At 34.5% G+C, this 22764-nt stretch overlaps 2 protein-coding genes across 2 annotated transcripts; both read right to left on the bottom strand.

Moving 5' to 3' along the window:
- Window positions 1-1477: 1477 nt before the first annotated feature.
- Window positions 1478-16574, bottom strand: LOC113516171 (uncharacterized). Its single transcript, XM_031908732.2, has 3 exons — window positions 16192-16574; window positions 7608-7828; window positions 1478-2515 (listed from the first exon to the last, which is right to left on the bottom strand). The coding sequence occupies exons 1-3, from the start codon at window positions 16307-16309 to the stop codon at window positions 1613-1615; spliced, it is 1242 nt and encodes a 413-aa protein (XP_031764592.2). The 5' UTR covers window positions 16310-16574; the 3' UTR covers window positions 1478-1612.
- Window positions 16575-18024: 1450 nt separating this feature from the next.
- On the bottom strand, window positions 18025-20857 carry LOC113516083 (uncharacterized). Its single transcript, XM_026900439.3, has 3 exons — window positions 20714-20857; window positions 20261-20403; window positions 18025-19431 (listed from the first exon to the last, which is right to left on the bottom strand). Exons 2-3 carry the CDS (start codon window positions 20396-20398, stop codon window positions 18373-18375), a joined length of 1197 nt encoding a protein of 398 aa, XP_026756240.2. The 5' UTR covers window positions 20399-20403; window positions 20714-20857; the 3' UTR covers window positions 18025-18372.
- Window positions 20858-22764: the final 1907 nt, after the last annotated feature.

Here is a 22764-nt window from a genome sequence, read left to right as displayed (position 1 = left end):
ATCTGTCAAGTACATATTTCGGAAGCATTTCACCTTATCGTCCTTTCATTAGTCGTTTGTTCCGCATTTCAAGACAATGGCGTTATAGACAATGGACAGTGGAGACAAAACGTCTCATTGTGACTGACATCAATACCTTCAATGTCCATCAGATATTTTCTATTACTGAAGGATTTTCATTTAAAGACGAATAGGTAGGAGCTGATAGTGGTGTCGTATGAACTTGGTAGTTTTGGATGTTCTTTTTTGGCTGTTGGAACATCGATGTATGTGTCGTTTGTAGATATTCTAGTCTAAAGGTAAAATTAAGAATCTGTCGTGCATAGACTAAATTTAGATATGGTGGCAGTCTTTTTTATGCAACTCAGAATGGTAAGGATTATGCCTTGATAAATTGTAAGAATGACCTGTCTGAAATTCTTTGTTTATGGATTTAAGTTTAAGATATTGAATGCAACTGCAAGAGAAACAAAATTTTAATATCTTAGTACCTTCATAAGAAGGGCAATACATCACAATAGTACAACGCAATTTCGTGCGTATTCTGAGTGTTTATAGTTGCAATTTAATTCTTGATTCTATGATTACCATAATTGGGTAAGTACATTCTATACTGTAATATCACACGAGGGATCTTTGGCTGTTTTTACACGGTATTTGTTTCTTTGTTTTTTTTTTTGTAATAGACATTTTTATTATCTAAATTTTATCACATTGTTACCTAATCTCTTACATTTCTAGTACCTTCATTTCTAGTCATACAATGACAGTCATTATCTAATCACAAAATTCACATGAGGCTATTCATGTGAATTTTGTGGTCATAAATATGTTGGTAATACCCACATTGCAAGATAATGCAACAGCGGATGAAGCCTTGGAAACCCATGAGGCGACCTTTGCACATATGCTGCTGATATTTTGTCAAAATGTACCAGTCGAAGTTCATTATCTCTCAGATTAATTACTATAAAATATCTTTATGTTACTTTTAGCAAAATGTGTAAAATATTATGTGCCTTGAAATAGACAATCTCAATGTATGACGTAATGTATGTGGAAATTTAAAATTGTTAATAAAAGTGAAATCACGAAACTGGCTTCCCATCACTAGATTTTTAGTACTAGTTGGCTTAAAATAGTAATTAATGCATTTTTTTAAGTCTAAATTATAACATATTAGGGATGGCAAATTATACAACGGATAAAGGGGACAGAATGGATAACGGGACATAGAGTGTAATATACCTCGTATCACAATCTATGGTGTTCATAATGTTCATATCCAAAATTTATATATTTGAGGTTTCAACATTTTTAGTATTTTCTGTAGTTAGTATAGAAAAAACCACGTACTTATGGCGCAGTACCAAGGTATAGACATCTAGATTTACAATCAATTGCGCAATCAGTAAATTAAGTGTAGTTAAAACCTTCCATTTAATCAGAGTTACGGTAGAAATAAAACGAATTCACATACGATAATAGTTAAACATTTTTATATTTTATATTAGACGATTCTAATAACAATACTTTTAACAGTCTTAAAACAAACGACTTAGTGAGAATAGTAGGCGATCAACGCCAAGATATCTACAATATTTACAACAGGTCAAGCGCATGTGAGCGAGGTGAAGGCGCGCGGCGCAGGGTTCGGGGGCGCGCTGTGACGCTGCACGCCCGCCGAGCAGCTCCCCACGCCGCGCGCAACCGCCTCGAAGAACTGCCGCAGGTCGCTCACCGACCGCATCGGTGGCGCCTGCAAATCATGCAGCGACGCAGCTCGTCGCGGCGTCGTCTGCGGTACGGTTACTGGCCGTGCCAGCTGTTCAGTACTCCGTGCCATAACGCTCCCGTTCTGTGACAACGACTCGAACAGCGCCCTTCGCTCCCTCACCGGAACGTATTTAGCGACAGCCTCGTGAGCGTTCGGCGAGCAAGACCTCGCCCGGCTCTCCAGCGATGCGGTCTTGCGTCTGGCCGCTTCCATAGCGTAACGACCGCGCTCCGCACCCCCCGCTGTACCCTCCCACCGTTTCAAATAGCGGTGGCGACCTTGCTCCGAATCGGTGGACCTAGCGCGCGGTAATGTGTGATGTTGCGCGTTCAGTTTGCTGCAATTGTCGCACTTGATGATCTCAGCTTTCCGTACCGGCGCGTCTACCACGTCGGTGGTTTTCAAAGCGTCGAGGGAGAGGGATAGATCGAGACTGCGGTCGGACGATGAGTCGTAGTCGTCGTCCTCGACGACGATGCCCTCATCCGTTGCAGCGGGGGAATGGTCCCTACGGGGCAACTGCGTCTCGGAGGAGGTTAGCAACCTCCGTCGAGCTCTCGGTGGCGGTCTCGGCGGACACGAGGGTGTCTCCTGCAGAGGAGCTTTTCTCTTTGGTTCGCGACTGGTGTCCGCGGCGGGCAGCACGTCCAGAAAACGGACTTGTGGTAACGGGGTCTGGCCGAGTATTTCGATGCATAGCGCGCGCACCCATTTGTTATATTCCGCCGCATTGCAAGTCTGTAACAATGGAGAAGGGACATCTTTATCATGTTTATTAGACATGGATGTAATGTAGACGTTATAATACTAAAAAATTAACTAGTCGGTTATAATCATAACCAATTTGAATATCAATAATAGTTCAACGGAATCTTTGTCATGTACTTATGTGGAATGGCAATAAAAAAACATCTGATCATAAGGGCAAGGCTAGAAACGATATGAAAACTTTTTGTATCCATGGATCATATGGCCTTTCTTGAAACGTGTTTCTTTAACGTGTCAACACCTTCACGATCTATCCCTTCTTATGGTAAACAGACCATCAAAAGGTCGCCAAATACAAAAGGCGATGATTTACGGGTGTTACGCTTTGTTGTGAGCTATTAAAGTAAGCGAATCGTGAGAAAGGTGGGATCGGTAGGGGCCGGAGGCCGGACGTCTTGTAAGACGTTACTCAAATTGCCCTATGACATTAAGCTATTCATTGGGTAGGTAACGGATTTACAAATAAAACATTTGATCTAACTAAACAGTTGCAAAATAATTTTATTACATCATAAATGTAATGACAGTATTCTGAATCCAGATGTATCAAACGGAAATCTAATGATAGTGCATATTTATGTTTTTGAAATATGAAACGAAATATATTCAAATTTCGACAATGCTTCTTAGGGAAAGTCTTTCAGTTTCATAAATACTATCATTGGGCTTCGGCGTTGTATAATCATTACAACTCACTAGTGTATAAATTGGTTTAATAAATGCAGAGATATCCTGTAAACCGAGGATGGATATCATGAGTATCTTGTGATATCATAAACATTTCACGTGGGCGAAGTTCCGGATATCACAAGCCCAAATCATTACACCATCTATCTGATACTGAAACGAGGATATGACGAATGGTCTGGGAATATTATGTAATAAACTCAGTCGTTCTGAATAAACAAAGCCATAGTTTTCAAATAAATAATATATATATATATATATATATATATATATATATATATATATATATATATATATATATATATATATATATATATATATATATATATTATTAGCCATTCTGGTGAATGTAATGTCTAATGACTATTTAATTTGCTAAAGAATTTATTTTCATGATTTCAATTATAGCAATAGGTATAGAAACTTTGATTTAGAACTCTGACGGCCAATCTTTTGCTATTTTTGGACACATTTAAAAGCGACAGAAAAAGATATGTTATCAATAATAATAGTGTTCTACGGAATTCTAAAAGGTAAAATATGTATTTCTACATTCAGAAGACATGATATATCTATCAGTATAATCAGCAGTGAAACATTTATTCGAGATTATTATCACCCTCGTTTCGTATGATGCGGCAGTTCCGTAACGACCATAAACGATTCTAGGTTGCTTTCCTACAATGCCAATTAACATTCGAACGTAATTATAAATCAGCAAATGAGCCAATTTGCGGACATAATTAATAGTCGGTGGATTGGATACCTGTTCGTGTTCACATAGAAAGGAAACAATAATTTCCTGTTTTTATTAAAAACGTAAAAACGTAAACATTTGGTCTGCACTAACAGATTTTTTTATGCAACTTGAATGGCAAACAAACTGAAGGCCCATCTGATTGAAAGTTAACCGTTGCCTATAGACATAAGCAGTACCATGGACATAACAGAGTATACTGTTCCGCCCATGATACCCCTCATGCATTGCCAGTCTTGAGGACTCAGTTGTTATTCCTCTGCACCCTGTAAATTCACTGCCATATCCTACCTTTTAAACCGAAACAGAGCCATGCAAACACAATCGCTTCGTGATAGAAACATTATATATAAAATATTCATAAGGATATTCTTGTAATAATTTTAAGCACAATTTTTTATAACAATTTATAATTTGTTTTTATCATTATCATGGACAGAAATTATAAAGAAGAATAACATTTTTAATATAGGGTAGTATGATGATGAAAAATGGTAATCGATGCCTATAGATTAGTATATAGGATACGCTGTAGTGCTCATGGTACATACCAATCATCCGTTGCCATTCCTGAGAACTAAGGTATTAGCCTTTAAACTCTGTCATTATACTACACTGCACCTTCAAACCAAAACACAGCCACGTAAGTATTGATGATTGATGCTAGAATGCTTGGTGATAGCAACACGAGTGGGTTCAGAAGTATGGTTATTTATATAAAATCTCCCTTTGTTGAAATGTAAATTGTGTATCGCGGATAAACAATTCAAACGAAATAAGAGACTACACAAAAGTACAACCAAAAACTTTTATGAACATAAAATTCTTCTAGTGAATATTAAAAAAGTTTTCGATAATTCTTAGATGATGAATTTTATCGAAATGAACATATATTCGATAAGAGAAAAATTAAATTCATTACTAACTAGAAGGGTTCATCCACGCGGAAAGTCATACTTCCTGTTCCTGTGGGAACTTCTAAAACACGCACTAAAAATAAGCAATAAACTTGATAACTTTTGTCTAAGGAAAGTGGATGTAAATTAAAAAAAATATCTTTCGTATTATATCAAACCTGTAATCTTGAGCTATGTAGGTATACTCGTAAGAGAGGTTCAATAAATATTTTGTATATAAGTATAATTATGAAACAAGTCTGGCAACATCGAATACAGTGAGCGAAACTGGTCAATAGCTAGCTGTCAATACACATGATAGTTAATTATAATTATTATATAATTAGTATTTATAAAATTAATTGTCCATTGATGATCAGAATTGTAAATTCAAGTATGTTGTCAATTTTCTGTAGAGGGATCGTTCTGTTTGTATACGATAACGAAAGCAATTATTTTGTCTATCTAATTATGTACTCGTATATGTAATTGGACACACTAAATCATGTATTGATGTTTAAACACTTTAGTGTGTAAACTTTTAAAAATATGAGAAAATGTCACTGTAACAAAGTTAGTATTTAAGACTTCAACGTATAAAAAAATGACTTCAATCTTTACAAAGTTAGAATGGAACACACACAAATACAAAGATTTTTATCTGCAAAGAAACAAGTAGCGACAAAATTAATATAAGACCAATATGAAAGTAAATCGTACCGATATATACTACTATCAAAATTATAATTAGTAAAATGTCACAATATAAACACAAAAAAATCGATGAATGGAGAACTTTTATCTTTTCTAAGTATTAAATGGCACATTGTTAGAAGCTCAGGCAGAGTTCCTTAAACTGGTAACAGTGATTTTATTTCGACATTGCAATACTTTTCGTATATATTCATTCATATACACTGCAGTAGTCGCGTAACAATATTTGTACTGTCCATACGACTATTGGTCTAACAGTGGCGTTATCTAAAGACTTAGTAATTATTTATGTAAGCATTGTCACCGCTAGACAATGAACGGCGGCGTATGTGATGCAACTTAGTGTATTGTTTGTCTGTTAATCTTATACATTGATCGTTATAGTTGCAATCTAATACAGTGTCTAAACACTGTTTTAGATAATTATACGCCTTTAGGTGGTCCGATAAACAAATTTCAATTTCTTTTCCTTACCTAAAACGAAAATGTTCTCAAACTATATGCTCACCAACGAGTAGATTCAAATTTCATTTTAAAGAGATGGGGCATTATCTTTTAAGTTTACTTCATGTTTTCAAATCAATGCACTAGAGATATGTTTGTAGTGCAGTTTCATTGAATAATATTTTGCTTATTGGACCTTTAAGTCCAATATACAGTGTTGATTTTTTTTATTCTTTTATCCATCAATTTTGGTAAAATGTCTTAGAGTATTTGTTTTTTCTTTCTACGTATAGATGGAGGATATTTATAGGAGTATAGATAACTACGTTTTATTAATTACTTTTTGGATAACGAAAGGGAATGTCTCAAGACTTAATTATAGGTTTTAGTTATAATATGCCCTTCCAGAAGTTTGTAGTGTCCAAAACCAGTTTCTAGCTTTCTAAATTGGCCTAATTACACTTCTACACTCATTAATAATCCATTAATGAGGCTAACTGTGGTAAATTCCCAATCAAATTCCTTAAATATGTCTCTTGCTTAATACACATTATCTGTTTTTCACAAATGATATGACATGTTATTTTCGTAGACTTCTTTAGATAGTATAGACCGTGGTTCTATCCGAGGAAATTGGTTCGTCAAGCTAACTAATAAGAATGAAATTATTGATTTGTGCTCTGACTTTGAAATCGATATGCTTTCTCTATAGCATTATTAGTGTATAATAATATTCGTTGTAGTCGTCTGTCTAGCTATCTGAAAGATCATAATCAAGCAGAACATAAACAAATTTGAATTCTTATAATATTAGCAAAAAATGAAGCTAAAACCTCAATGGCTTGTTATCGCCAATCCTCAGACGCCGCAAATTGTTTTTACAGCGGAAACGAAAGTTTCTGTTACAATTAAAGTGCTTTCTTGAAGCAATTAGTGCGGCGAAAATGCTTAGCCACTACCTGTAGGTAGGTATTTAAATTATCTCATGCGTCAACCACGACATTAAAATAAAGACAGTTTAAGCTGGTAAAGGACATGTTTTTGCTCAACTGGTTAATGTTACTTGAATTTGGATAGACTCAACGGGTAAATGGAAGTATTTTTCCAATTATGTTGCCAATCTATTAGTAACTGCTTACGACATCCTGGGGATAAGATGGAATGTTATCTTCTCACCAGGATGTCGTAAGCAGTTACCAAGGAATTAAAATACAATTAAACAGTACAAGAATAGGAAAATTTGAAATACGGAAGAAACTCATATTTAGAAGAATGACGTAAATTGTTATGGTATAAAATTTCGGAGACTTGTTTTTTTTTATGACAAAACTACGGTATGGTACAAAAAGATTAGGCTAGAATCATCAGTATCAGCAATATTGCTAATTGTCAGGTATCGGTGTGTGAAATCTGTTACCAAATTGGTAATAGCACCTTAAGAAGTCATATATACATAAAATTACACCAACTTCGTCTTTAAAGTCTTTACAGTTAGTGAAATTTCAGTTTACAATTAAATAATTTCTAATGTCAATTTCCCAGTAACAGTAAAAAATATAATTACCTGAAACGTGGCAACTGCAGCATCGTCGCGCAACCGTGACAACTGGAAAGCGTTTGGAAGTGACGAGGCCATTCGTAGGTGTAAGTCTCGCAGTGGCAGTCTGGCAGCTCGCCCCCTAGGCAGGGTGCCCTCGCGCCAGGCAAGCAAGCACCCTCCGCGGACTGCGGCTCGTACCCACGCCCATGATTCCGTGTCATCATTGTAATACTGACGGAGCACTCCTGTAAACAAAATAATTTGTTAGTATTTGTTGTTGATTTTTTTCCTCAGATTAGGTTCGGTAGGGTATTTCATATAGGTTCTTTTACACCACTAACTGAAATGATTAACAAGAGGGAGACTTTGTACAAAAGTCGATTACTTGGGTACCTCTGTCCCATTTGTGTTTCTACCGTGAAGCAGTTGTGTTTGCATGACTGTGTTTCGGTTTGAAGGGTGGGATATGGCGTGAATTTACTGGGTACAGAGGAATAACACCTGAGTCCTCAGGAATGGGAACGCATGGGAGGTATCATGGGCGAAACAGTATACTCTGTTATGTCCATGGTACTGCTCATGTCTATAGGCGACGGTTACCACTTTCCATCAGGTGGGCCGTCAGCTTGTTTGCCATTTAAAGTTGTATAAAACAAGTTGTATTAAACATATATGCTAATTGATTACCGTAACCTTTAGACGCTTGCAATATTAAAATCAAATTTTGAGGACGAGATGCCCCACAAATACGCCTTTAATACAACACTAGTGACATTGCGTTCGCGTTGTCGATTTTTAAGAAATGTTTTAGCTTTATTTTCTAAATACCGTCAAATCTTGGAGAGTTTCCTGATTGCTCAAGAGACTTCTCTAGATGTAATCTTATACATATTATCGTATAATGTAATGACTCCTAAAGAAGTCTCATAAATATGAGACATTGGATAGACAATAGCGTTTTGGCAAAAATCAGATAAGCGCAGCAATTAGTTGATGCGACGCGTTCTCCTTATAATAAGTACTTAATTTCTATGTAACCGCGCTATACCTTGACTCTTTCTGCCATTTTAATCAGGATAAAAGTTTGTTGAATCACGAAAATGCCAACATGAAACAAATATTTTCAATGTAAAACGTATTAGTAGGTCCTATAGTTATACAGTATAATGTATTGCCACGCAATTGCAACAAGTATTATATATGTTTACGTATAAGTAAAGCAGTAAACAGAGTAGGTATAGGTGTTTAAGTCAAAGTAGAGCCTTAAAGCTAAACAGGAATCTGATTCGTTACGTGCATACAATTACCAAATCCGATAACGCCAACACAAACCTTAACGTCATCGACATAAAGTTTGGTTTGGTCAGTGCTCCAATTCTACTACGTGCATGGATTGCAGTTCGAATGACAGTTGACACTCAATGCCATAAGGTTTTGTACCTACAAATCGTAATTGTTGCACGTACTTAGCCAAGTAAGTTCAGGGTAAACATGTAATGATCCGATCAACCGTTTAAGAAACACAATTGCTTAAACGGTCATAAATGTTTAATTAAAGTGTATATAGTTAATAGCTTACATGTATAGGTAATATTTTTTGACAACATCATTGACACAAAAACTTGCTCTCGTACAGAGAAAAGCGTGTATAAATGATAATGTATGGTTAATGTTACCACTGTTCTCGTTTTTGCAGGATATTTCGTTTTAGTAGTTTCACGCTACAATAAGAGTAGTTCATAGATGTTCCGTTGTTTTTATGCTTTCGATTTTTAAGTTTCATTAACCATTTACCGGATTTTATATTTATAGTAAATCCCTCACCAGAGAGAGACTTTGTACAAAAGTCGATTGCTTGGGTACCTCTGTCCCATTCGTGTTTCAACCGTGAAGCAGTTGTGTTTGCATGGCTGTGTTTCGATTTGAAGGGTGGGATATAGCGTTAATTTACTGGGTACAGAGGAACAGGGCCGTGCCTGGGTATATGGCCGCCTGCGTGCCAGTCTGTATGGCCGCCCCCAGGATAACATTAAAAAAAACTACTTTAATTTTTAATGTTTATTATTATACACAGGGCATCAAACCGGGAAAAAAATCAGTTTTTGGTTAACCGAAATCGGCCCAGTAAACAACTTGTAACGATTTGGCCGCCTCTTAATTTCGGCCGCCTGCGTGCGGTGCACGCAATGAACGCCCGTCAGGCACGGCCCTGCAGAGGAATAACACCTGAGTCCTCAGGAATGGCAACGCATGGGGGGTATCATGGGCGAAACAGTATACTCTGTTATGTCCATGGTACTGCTCATGTCTATAGGCGACGGTTACCACTTTCCATCAGGTAGGCCGTCAGCTTGTTTGTCATTCTAAGTTGTATAAAAAAAAAGGTACTATAACATAAATATTTTCATTATAAAGAAATTCTGTAAAATGGGCAACTTAAGTCTACTGACAAATTACATACTTGCACCTTTTATTCAGTATCTACATATCACCAAAGTTAAAACGGTTAATAAAATCAGCGTTTCAGAGTCAGAGAGAGAGAGTTTGGTATCAATAGATATATTTCGTATCATTAATTAAAAGCATTAGTGGTGTTGTGATAAAATTGTGTTTTTGAAATTGACAGATAATGTGTATGTGTATGTATGTGTATATATGTATGCGTATGTATATGTGTATATATGATTTGTAATTTATGTAAATATTTATTTTAATTTCTGTCTTGCACTACTACTGCCCACTCACTACTTCCTATGCCACTGCGTTAGTTTGACTGATAGAAATCTCTTTTAGAGAACAGTTCGCCTTTGCTAACATTGTTATTAACTTATTGTTGTTATTGTATATATTATATATGGTATATATATATATATATATATATATATATATATATATATATATATATATATATATATATATATATATAAATTCGTGATTGCCACCACTTGTGTTTAAAATGATCGAACGATCTTAATGGAAACACTGGCACCGCGACATCTGTCTATGTCGGCCACTGCAGTTTACATGGTCAATGATTATTATGGACTGGTGTTTATTATCAATGGACCTTCTGTTTCCAGTTAACAAGTCATCGTTGTGCTTTACATTGTCAAGTTCATCCGGCCAGCGATAAAAAGGCTCGACTTTGTGATAATGCATATATTCTATTTTTAATTATTACATAGTATTACATAGTATTAAATGTTAAAGTTTTTTTTTATACAACTTAGAATGGCAAACAAGCTGACAAAGTGAATAAACTTAGCAAAATTTATTATAATATTCATCTTTTAGCACTTATTTAATTTTTATTTTGTTGAGATGCAATTAAACTTTCGTGAAAATGGTACTATCTATGGTATGCAGGTACAATCAAGCGAGACGCATCATCATCCTTCTTATTAAAAAAAAACAGCACATTAATGTTTCATAAAAAGTACTACCAACCCACTTAATCATGAAACATCGAGGCTATGACCAATTTAGACGATTTATTGATCGCATGATTCACTCAGAGTGGTGAAAGGTAAAAAATTTGTTCATTAATATCTCTTTTCTCATTTAAGTAAATACTGCCTTCGTACTAACTACATTTTATTCGAAAAAGGAATAGCTTGACAGGAGCAGTATTTCTTTTGGCTGCTTCTCCATAACAGAATGTCGTTTTGAGTACAAATTATTAAAAAAAATACAAGAATAATATTTTAATAATTGCAGTGTAATTGAAAATAAATCGATACGGGCAATGTTTGACACATTTTTATACTATGCTGGGGCCAATACCTACTATCTACATTATTGGCATATTGTCAATCTAAAGAATGACTTCTGTGTAATGTACATTAAATTCCTGTGTTATTATAATTTTGACAGCTATACTTTGGAAGAAGTAATTAAGAAACCGACTGACGACAAAACTAACGTAAAATTTTGTAACAAAATGTCATCGTCATTTTATCAGTCTTATCAGTTATTAAATGTCCACTGCTGAACATAGGCCTCCCCGTAAGGGGTTTTGTCAGTAGTTGCTACGCTTGGCAGGCGGATTGACAACTGCAGTTTGGCTTTTGGTGATGTTTTAAAAGGGACGCTGCTGCCCATCTCTCGACCATTGAGTTCCCTTAGTCGTTCTATTACGACACCTACGCGAAAGGAAGAGGTGCTGTGGTTTTAGCATAGAATGAGCCATAGAGTTTAATAGTTCAAGATTATATCAGGCATGTCATTAAACCTTTGATTATATATTATGTGGATGTATAAAATTGTTAAAAACTATCTCTAAGCAAAATTAAGAGAAATAAATTTTAAAATGTAAAGCTCATTGTAATTTATATGGAGTCATGTCAATGATAAATCATCGAACCGAATACATTCAGTGCGAGTTAATTTTCCAACCAATATTACCATGTTAATGGATATACGATTATTCTAATCGACCCGTATTACTTGGCCACCCTACTCTATCAATAGGGGCAACTGACATTTGAACGCAGATGGCACAAACAACAGGCGATCACTAAAAAAAAGGTCAGCACCGATCACAACTACCGAGAAAAGGTTCAAGATGTAAAAAATTGTTTGTATAGAGAGAGACGACAACGGAAATCGGAATTATTTTTATGCAATTTCACAAAGAAGGAATTTCTTAATTTCGATGATTTTTTTATTCCTATTATATGTTATCCGATTGGTGATTTAATATGCCGATTATTTTGCGAATATTAAGAATATTTTGTCACTACAGATTTAATATGGACCATGTATGAGTAAAAAGGAATAATTATTAATGTACTTCTATCACCATATCAGCCGTTAACTGACCATTGCTAAACATAGGCACTAACGTACTCCTGTATTTTTTAATTTTTATTGTATTATAAATTTCAATAGTGTTTGCTATGAATTATGGAAACAAATAATATTTGTTTATATAATTTAACAAATTATATTAATTAAAATAATCATATCGGACATATAATAAAATTTATAACTATTCCGTTATTTTGTTGTATTATATATGGCTAAATAATACATTTTAAAAATTCAATGAAAGAAAATTAATGAAGGATTTAGTTTCATTTCCTGAAAAAAAAAAATATATAATAATAACAACAATACCATATTCTTAACAAGCTCTTTCACTTTACACTGAACCCTAAGTAAAGATGAGCAAACACAATAACTAGTTCATTGGCTATTTTTCTTTAGCAGTAACTAGTTGGGTCTGCCAGATGTTTTCAATAAAACCGATGTAGTTGTAGGCTGTAAAATAAACCGTTTTACAATACATTATATATTTCACAACACCAGTAACATCCGTAGCCCAGATTCTGTTAAAAGGTTTGGAAACTTTGAGAGATTCACTTTTTAACTAGATGCAATATTGTGTATACGATAGTACGATATAATATAAATTCAGGTTTATGAATAAAAATAAATGTTCGCTTAAGTATTGATGCCTGTAACTGGATATTTTTTGCGATTTTCTTAAATAATAATCCATTCAGGTTTTATGAAAAAAAAATTAGACAAATCATCTCTTGAAAAAGGTCGGAGAAATATATCGATATATCGATTTATTATTAAATGCACGTAATAGTCTTAAAAAAATCAATTAGTACTTTCTGATTTCCATGACAACGCGATTATTGGGATATATCTGTTAATCAGGCAGGATAAAGTTCAAGAGTAGAAATAATGCTCTTCTTCATATTAAATATATACCATTTAAATAAAACTTCATGAAGAGTTAACCACGAGACAGTCTGTTTATGTTCAGGTTCAGTTTTAGGTAGTACAAATCAAAAAGGTTTAATTTCTTACTAATTTTGAGAGTGTTTGCAATAAGTATCACACAATCACACAAGTCGCCTATAGTCCTCGATCAAAACACTTTAGTAGCTAATATTGGTTTATAAGAGTTTTGAGGTAAAAACATGAATTTTAAAAACACGTTAGTTTTGAGGAACCAGGCAACGAATATCTATGATAATTGCAACTAAACTTTATTGTATCTTTCTTAGAAATGCACTAGTACCTATCCTATAGGATAGAACTGGTGTACGAATAGCAGGTACTGGCGATGTCTGTGTTAAATTTTGTAAAAACTAGTTGAACTGTAAGGAGCCCACAGGTAACAAGCAAAACAATACACTTTTACATTTATAATGTCTTTGGTAAAAGTAAAAAGGTTGCCGGAGATGATATTATTAAAAAGACAACCGGAAGCGGACGAATGTAGAAAGCAGAGGATCGCACAAGGTAGAACGCATTGATGACGCCTATGTCCAGTTGTGTATAACTGCAGGCAGAGATAAGTGAAGACGAAGTGATGTAAAGATAGAGATGGTCATTTATTTTCCATGACGTGACGTATTACGCTTATATCCTGAAAAAAAGTGCTTTTTCAAGATATTGTAGGAAACCTTATACGGTGATCCATTGAAAGAAGGAGATAGCGATTTTTAGTAATTGGGAGGTTTGTCCGCGTTGCTATCAATATATATTTCCAAGTCGAGCCCCATGCGGTCCCCTGTGGACACCATCGTAGCTAATACCCAGTGGATTCGCTACAATGGGCCAACTGATATGACTTCTTTCTAATCGCTTCATCCTCCACTGGTGCCTCGCCATTGCATACTGTTAGCATAGGCGAGAACACCATTCCATTAAAATATATTGAAGAAAAATTTGGTTAAAAAGTTTTCAGTTGATCGCAGTCATGGAATATATTGTCCCTGTGTTCGCTCAGGAGCGTATGGTCACATGTCGTGTACATAAAAAAAGTACTGTAGATGCGCTAGAAGAGAAAAAAAAAATCGAAATAAAGAACTAGATAAGCCAAGCCACCTGACCAGCGTGATAATAACTGGGTTACATTTTCGTTTTATGGGAAAAGATCAATGGCCAGTGACGGGAAATGGGACATTAAGGTAAGGTGTTATGAGAAGTTAAGTATTTAAGTGTAAATTAAAATAATCTATTGTTTGTTAGGCACTTACCGAACTAATAGGTACCTATTAATGTTTTCCTCTTTAGAATCATTACAACTATAAACAATGGGTCATAGGTTTTCTCATAGTAAATACCATAAAACTATAATAATATGTTTATCATTGCCGTAGGTATGTTTGACAAAGTCAAATGAATTGCACTACGCCTTAAACCTTATACTATGAAAATAAGCTGAAAGCTTCGTGTTCTGGACATTTTGTTCAGGACATCGGATTCGTCAATGGACAGACATCAGGCCATAATCATTATGGCCAGCTTATTAGAAACCCTATGCAAAAAAGTGCCTCTGGATTTAAAAGTATTGTTATGTGACATTAAATTTTATAAATCCTCATACTTTCTAGTAAATACGGTCAATAATTTATAATGCGACGTTGATTTGTGATATGTTCAGTGAATATAGTGTAAAAATGATTACAAAACATTTCAGTTGGCTACAAAAATACTAGTTTTCAGAGTCGTTAAAAACTTTATAAAAAAAAAATACATTCGTCATCATCATTGGTATTATTTCAGTCGTCAACTGTCCACTGCTGAACACTAGCCTTTCACCAGAAGGGGTGTTTTGCCAGTAGTTGCTATAGTTAGCAAGTGGGTTAGCAACCGCAGTTAGGCTTTTAGAAATGTTTTAAGAGGGACGCTGCTACTCATTTCTCGACCATAAGTTCCTTTAGTCCCCTCTTATGGCACCCACGAGAAAGAAAGGAGTGGTCCATTCTATGCCGGGACCGACACGGCGATAGATTCGTCATCATAGGCACATAAAAAAGTAAAAAGAAGTAGGCGGCTACAAATGGTACCTAGATCCTCTTATGTGGGGGAAAGGGATTGTTAGTAATGGGGAGGATAGTCCCCATCGCTATCAATATACCTTATCAGGTTGACCTCCACGCGGTTCTACTAATTAACTAATTTATCGTTGAATTCAACACGATGGGCTAACTGACCTGCCTTTTCATCCTCACCAATCATCTTTCACTGGTGCCCCGCCAGTGTATACCAATAGCACAGACGGGGTTACCATTCCATTCATATCAGGTCGACCTCCACGTGGAAACCATCGTGCTGAATTCCAGATGAATTTCATCACGGTGGGCTAGCTGACCTGCCCTTTCTTCTCATCTATTACCCCTCACTGGTGTCCCGCCAACGAATACCGATAGCGTAGGCAGAGTTACCATTCCATTTTCACGCATTAAAAAAAACTAGGTGTAGATTAGTATTTTCAATGGGATGGAATTAGAATAAGCAGATATTAGATACACCTATAACCTGCTTTACCCTTACCTCATATGTTTACATTACCTACATTATATCGTCATAGTCGTAGAATACTGACGGATTCTACGACTATGACGATATAGGTAAATTGTAACTTCACGTCATGCTCCTTGTTATGTAGACAATGTTTCAGAGAAAAATAAGTGGACATAGACTCCTTCTTTTTTTATGACCGCAGCAACGAATCTTTTTTTTTTTAATATTTTATTTTGTGGATTTTCATAATCATAGTTTAAATTAGGTTACTCATGATTATTATACTACCTACATATTAAAATAGAAAATTAAATGTTATTAAAACTGGATTACCAACCTGATATCCGTAGGTTGGGATCAGCAGGCGCGGGCACGGGTCCTGGTGTCAATTCTGGTCGAAGTTTCCTCAGCCCGGCGACCACTCGCGGCGCCGGTGACTGTTCTCCCACAAGCATCTCCTCACCACATTTTACAAAATCACTACCACAATCAACATCGCATCACCAGAACAAACATCTGCTGTAATTGTCAAAACGAATGTCAACACAGTCAAAATAAATTAGCATAGAGTTCGTTTTTTAATCGTCGAATAAACGGTAGATGCGCGCGAAACTCATTATATACAGCTTTTTCGGATTTTCATTAAATTAATGACAACCGACTGGACGGCCGGCCGGCGCGTCAATGAATGAATGGAGTCGATTTGCTTTCGCCCCACTACTACGCTCTACTACGAGCGACAATCAACGAGACGACAATGGTGAGTCGAATAGGTAATAAAAATTTTATAGCCTACCCCACTGAGTTTTTACTGCCATCTATTGGACAATAGATGCTATTATTTCACACAGAAAGTTTTAGATAATATTGTATATTGAAAATAACTGTACTTAGAAGTAATTTATTTTCTTATAATAATATAATATAATATTAAATACAATTTTGTTTAATATTTTTTTTAATCCATTTAAAATTGTAATTTTAGTTATTATTTACTACTAGCTACTACCTACTTACTTAAATAAAATTATTAACTATGTTATGAACGTATTGGATTAAAAAAATATTAAAAGTTTTTTGATTTTATAATAATTTATTAAATACATATTTTACTATTGTAAAAATTCCTACTAACTACCATCTATTATCAAGTAGTAAACATTAATATGTGGTAAAAGCATTCGATGCTGATGTATATGTAGTTAATTATATGTCGAAGCGATCTTTATCCAAGAAGGCTCGTTTAGTATTTGTAATTTAATAACATTAATATAGATGGTAGCACTGCGCAGAAAAGCGACATCTATGTTTTTAATAAAATACTTCTACTATAATATTTACTTGTATTGATACGCCTACTAATAAGTAAATTCAGTTGCTACATTGTTTTCAAAATTAATAGATGGCAATACTTAACTCAAAAATTGTAAACTATAAAATATTTTTTTCTACATCTTACGATTTTTGGATTGATATTGAAACTTGCCCAAAACTTTAACTTTTTTATTACACTTATTTCAATAATAGTAATCATTAGTGTTGATACTCATTGTACTTACTATAACAACACCATGAACATGGGGGGAAAGGTATTGTTATTAATGGGGTTTGACAGCTCTTTTGCTATGATATGCTTATGCACGATGATTCCTCCTGGAAACCATCGTAGCTTATTCTTGTTAAATTCGTCACGATAGGCTAATTGCTTCATCCTCATCTATCATCACTCACTGGTGCCCTGGGCGTTATCATTCCATTATCATTAAAAAAAGCACCACGAACATTTCATGGTATTGTGTCAAGTCGATCTTACTTAATTTTCTCAAGAATTTTAAAGTAAATCTAAAAGGACAGTATGTGCAAACTATAGCAAAAATATGCACATAGAATAAATTTTAATGTACAAAAATAATTTTGCGATTATTATTAATTAATCAACATGCAAATTTTAGACTATTTGTGATTTTTATATGAAAAATAATTTATAAAAATGTGAAATATTTAGTAGGTCTTACACCCCATGATCAGACCTCATAACAGCGTTAAAAAATAGGATGCGTACAAAGATACGTATCTCGATAATATAATACGTAATATTCTTACGAAGTAACTAAGAGGGCATAAGACAATTTTTTATATGCAATTGTTTGGACAATAATCAATAATAGAATCATTTTGGAAAAAATATTTATTAATTACAGTATCTGACTAAAAGGGTTCACTATGTATAATACCTATTACAATTTTGCATTTGGAAGACTTAGACAATAACAAGCTTTGATGAATATTCATAAAGGAAGACGTCGAGATCAAATAAATGGCACATAAATAGATCTAAATGTCAAAAACATACTTAATGCTAATACAGTCAATTACTTGATTGCTAAAATTAATATATAAAATTAAGGCACAATCGTTCAATTAATTAATTACATAATAAATTACAACAAATTAAAGCTTTGTCATGGAAGAGACTATTAATATCACAATATGCGAGCAACAGAAGTTTAGAGTATTATCACCAAGGACGCCATTTATTGACGTCTTCGTCCACTATAGGTCCGCTGGCGTGGCGTTCTTTTTTCTCCGCATAAAAAGCCTCCAGTTGCCGCCTCGCCTCCTCTTGCTTTTTATACTCCTGGTACTCGATTAATTTCCTTTTCTTTTTTGGCGGCAAGTTACTGTAATCCATCGGCAATTCGCATTGTTCCGGAAGATTGGCCACCTCAACTTTGCTCTCAGCTAAAGGAGTCGTATCTAATTGATTACCGGCATGGTATACGACGGATTTTTTTGGCGATTCTGTTTCGGCATACTGTGATGGCGACCTGAATTTTCTAAGATCCAATGTGTCATTGCTAGGATTATTGACAGGAGAATATTGATGAGTTACTTCAGCCCTGTGGAAATCGTTTTTATATGAATATTTTGCTTCTGGCTCATCTATGTTGATATTTGGATCAGCGTTGTTGTCATTGCCACGTTTATCCATTATATGTTGTCTTATCTTTTGGAGTATTACGTCTTTAGCCTCTACAGGAACCCTATTAAAATATGCATTACTTCTATGTCCATGAACATTAATATTATCTGGTGTGTGTTGAGGAGCTATTTTATCTACAGTCGTAAGAAGGCCCGTCATTGATGTCTTGCGTGTTACGTTCATATTCGGTCTAGGACAAGCCCATTGTTTTGATACTCCATCTCCGGAATAAACTGAATCTTCTGCGTCTGATGAGGATCTATCATGATCGCTATAATAATGTTGTCTGTCCGAAATTACCGAAGACGGTGATATCGGCGGCGAAAAAGGCGGCCTGTCTGGAACCTGAATAGTCAGAGGTTGTGCAGTTATGAGTCGTGATAAGTGGCTAATCAAATTTTGGCTAACTTTCGAGTCCAAATCAGGTACCGACATAATAAAACGGCACGCTTCTGCTGCGCATTGTCCGAAACCGGCTTGAAACTTCTTCGCTTCTACAACGGGATCTTTAGGACTGTGTAATTTAGTAAGGTGGTTAACGGTTAATTCAAGGATATCAGCCTTCTCCAACTTGCTCAAGTTGTCGTCATCGATCTGGGAACAAAAGAAAAAACAAATTAGCGAGAAGCGCAGGTGCAAGCATCGTTTCTCACGCTACTGGAGGGTAAACGTCACATTAATATAACTGTACGAGTGTACGAAGATAGGTTCTGTTTATTAATGGAACTTGTACTTTTGAATACCAGTTCTGAGACGGCGCTCAATAAGTACTCGTGTAATAAACAGAAGGACGACCGGTCCGTGATAAAAATAAATAGCGTGTGAATGGATGATGGATTGCGTTTTGATGACCAGCAGAAAAAGCTAAGCTGCATTTTTAGATACAATTAAGTATATACTAGAAGTATTCTATGTTTAAAAGATGGGTGGCTATTTCGAAAACTTTGATAGCAACTTTATAATAGGAAAATTAAAATAAATGCTTGCACATAAGTAGATATAATTTCTAGAATTATAACATAAATATGTTAATTGATAAATAACTTTTTAATCCATAAAAAAATTCACAATATTTAAAAAAAACATATATATATATCTACAGTTTTAGAAACTAAAGTTAAGCTAATTTTTGGATATTTTCATCCGCATTGAAATCTCCAGAAAATATTAATTAGATAAATAATATGTATTAATAACATAACATATAGCCATCGCTATTTTTGCCCGTCAACAGATAGTAAGTACTCAAAACACATAATAAATATTTTGCCAAAAGATTTTAAACAAGACAAATTTCACAATTCCAAGTACAATGTTAATTATTTTTTAATATGAATTTTTTTATGTCACGCTCAATTCATTTCAAATAATCTAAAGGGCTATTAATAATAAAAAAAACGTAGGTTTGTAAAGTCAATATTACCTCCAAAGCGCCGACCATGAGATCCTTAAGTTCATCTAAACAACGATTGATGCGTGCGCGCCGTTTCCTCTCAAGTAATGGCTTTGTGATCTTCTTATATTTAGCAGTTTTTGACAACGGAGCAGGATCCGAAGACATTATTTCTGTTCAAATAAATTTATTTATTAACAAAAATTACTTTTACTTTGTTTATAAATTAATTAATGATATTAGGTAGTGAGTAGATATACACAGAATAAAAAGTTCGTGGGACAACAGTGACACTGTTGTGTGCATGATATAAGTATTTAATTCATATTAGATAATTAATTTCTCGATTATTATTACAATAAACAGTTAAGTTTGTTAAACTCAAAAGTTTAGAAATATAGACAGTACTATAATTATGCCTTTTAACAAGAATAAACACTAAATAATTCTAAAAATTATACTTAACTTGAACTATCCACTTACCTTGAATTCACAATAAGTTCACAATAATAACTTAACCGAAACAATATAAAATAAAGAAAAAAAAAACTTATAAACAATCTAATCTAGTAGTCTTCCAAGCAAAGGACGCGCGTCTACATTCGCGCGTCGAGTTATACTGCCTGAAAAAAAAGCCTTAGCTACCCCGCCGCCTGCGCGCCTCGCTTCGGCCCTTAGCCCCGCGCCCTGCGTATGCGCGCCCATTCATACCACGCGAGAACACGTGTGGCCCAACGATCGAGTTTCAAGCATGCGTAACATACACTTATAAAATGATGAATAATATAATTATTTTCAATATAAGTAAAACAACTATATCTAATTAAGCATTTAAAATTTTATTACACGAAAAGGAAATCAGCTTTAATAATGACAAAATTAATAATTAATAATACAAAATTTATATTATTAGATACAAGGGACAAGAGTCTTTAAAGAACTAATTTATTAACTAAATAATAATTCTAATAGTAATAATAAACTCTTTATTGCGCACAGTAGAGATGTATACAAGGAGTATTTATACAGAATGTGCATATACAAAAGGCGGCCTTATCGCTAAAAGCAATCACTTACAGACAACCCTTACAACAATTCTACATGATTAAAATACTGAATTAGATGATTTATTGCTTAATTCAATTATATTTTATTTATTAACATTTTACAATCACTACGATAATCGCAAGTGTTCATTTCACGGTTCAATCAAGGAATGCCCCTAAAACTCCAAAACAAAGGAGCACTAGTTTAACATAGGACGTAATTATTATAAACAAACGAATGGTAACAAATACGTACAAGTCATTGTTTCTGTAATTTAAACATCTCGCCATTATCATCCTAATTTAGGGATCCGACAACAGGGTCACCGTCGTTTCTTGTTCTGCCATCGGCAGGCAGTGTTTCGATTGTCAACAATATGGGATCCTATTTATACCAAATTTATATAAGTGTCAAAGAAATTATAAATATCAATAAAATTGAGAGCTTCCATCTTTTTGAAGACAGTTTGTATTTCAGTTTTCATTATGTGATACCTATTAAACATATTCATATATGGAGTACGTAGGAGTTTTATTCAAAACTAAACCTTACATTATATTTGCAGAAAATTTTTAATAAATTTAACTAGTTGAACGAACTAAAGTTTGCTATGCATATACACGCGTTTGAAACAGTAAAATACCGCGTTTATTGCAGTATAACATAGAACACCAAATTCGATTTGTAATAAATTAGTAAGTGACTATGTTGATAGTATACCCTTAAGGAAAGCAATTGTAATAAATCGATGAAATAATCGTTCGTAGGTTAATAAATTACACAAAACAGTACAGTCGAAATGAGAGTCTCCTTTCCAAAGTTGGTCAAAAACAAATCACTGTACGATGAAATTATAATTAAACAATGTCACAATATGTATACTGTAATGCATATATTTAGATCATATTCTCACAAATTGTAACTTGAACTCATAAAATGCATCACTGCAAATTTTATTATCGTTACGTGTTACATTGCACGTGGTCATGTAATTCGTCATTGAAATTTATTCATACATGTTGAAAGCTTCATCGTAACTGCAAATGTCATTTATAACCAACATTAAAAAAAGAACTATAAGTATACCAACCATAGATTACGTAGAGATTAAAAAAGGGCATTGAACAGTAGTATCTATTGAAATAGCAATGCATGAGGAGTATCTTTTAATTGGTGATAATGAAATGGCCACCCCGCCTGCGCTAACGGTATACGCTGGCGGGGCACCAGTGAGGGATAATAGGTGACGATGAAAACAGGTCAGTTATACCATCGTGGCGAATTGCATTAGAATTAATCACGATGGTTTCCAGGGGGAAATTACGTGATGGTTGACCTGATTTTTATTAAATTTGTAAGAATATTACAGTACATATTTACTACAAACGATTTTTACTTTGTGTTAATAAGTGTATAATTTGGTTAATTATGTTCTATTTTTTAATGGCACTAAGAATGACACTACTGTCACTTATATATAATTACAT

This window comes from Galleria mellonella, unplaced genomic scaffold (genome assembly GCF_026898425.1).
Source record: "Galleria mellonella isolate WM207_F2 unplaced genomic scaffold, CSIRO_AGI_GalMel_v1 utg56, whole genome shotgun sequence".
Classification (NCBI taxonomy): Eukaryota; Metazoa; Arthropoda; class Insecta; order Lepidoptera; family Pyralidae; genus Galleria; species Galleria mellonella.
This window is presented reverse-complemented; position numbering and strand designations above follow the sequence as displayed.

What these genes read in the sequence shown, in the direction of transcription:
- LOC113516171 (XM_031908732.2), bottom strand. Translation starts at nt 16,309, where the DNA reads ATGCTTGTGGGAGAACAGTCACCGGCGCCGCGAGTGGTCGCCGGGCTG. An exon ending in TCCCAACCTACGGATATCAG is followed by an intron (nt 7,829 to 16,191) that starts GTTGGTAATCCA and finishes TTTTGTTTACAG; the next exon opens with GAGTGCTCCGTCAGTATTAC. An exon ending in CTGCAGTTGCCACGTTTCAG is followed by an intron (nt 2,516 to 7,607) that starts GTAATTATATTT and finishes CCATTGTTACAG; the next exon opens with ACTTGCAATGCGGCGGAATA.
- LOC113516083 (XM_026900439.3), bottom strand. Translation starts at nt 20,398, where the DNA reads ATGTCTTCGGATCCTGCTCCGTTGTCAAAAACTGCTAAATATAAGAAG. An exon ending in TCATGGTCGGCGCTTTGGAG is followed by an intron (nt 19,432 to 20,260) that starts GTAATATTGACT and finishes TTTTGTTCCCAG; the next exon opens with ATCGATGACGACAACTTGAG.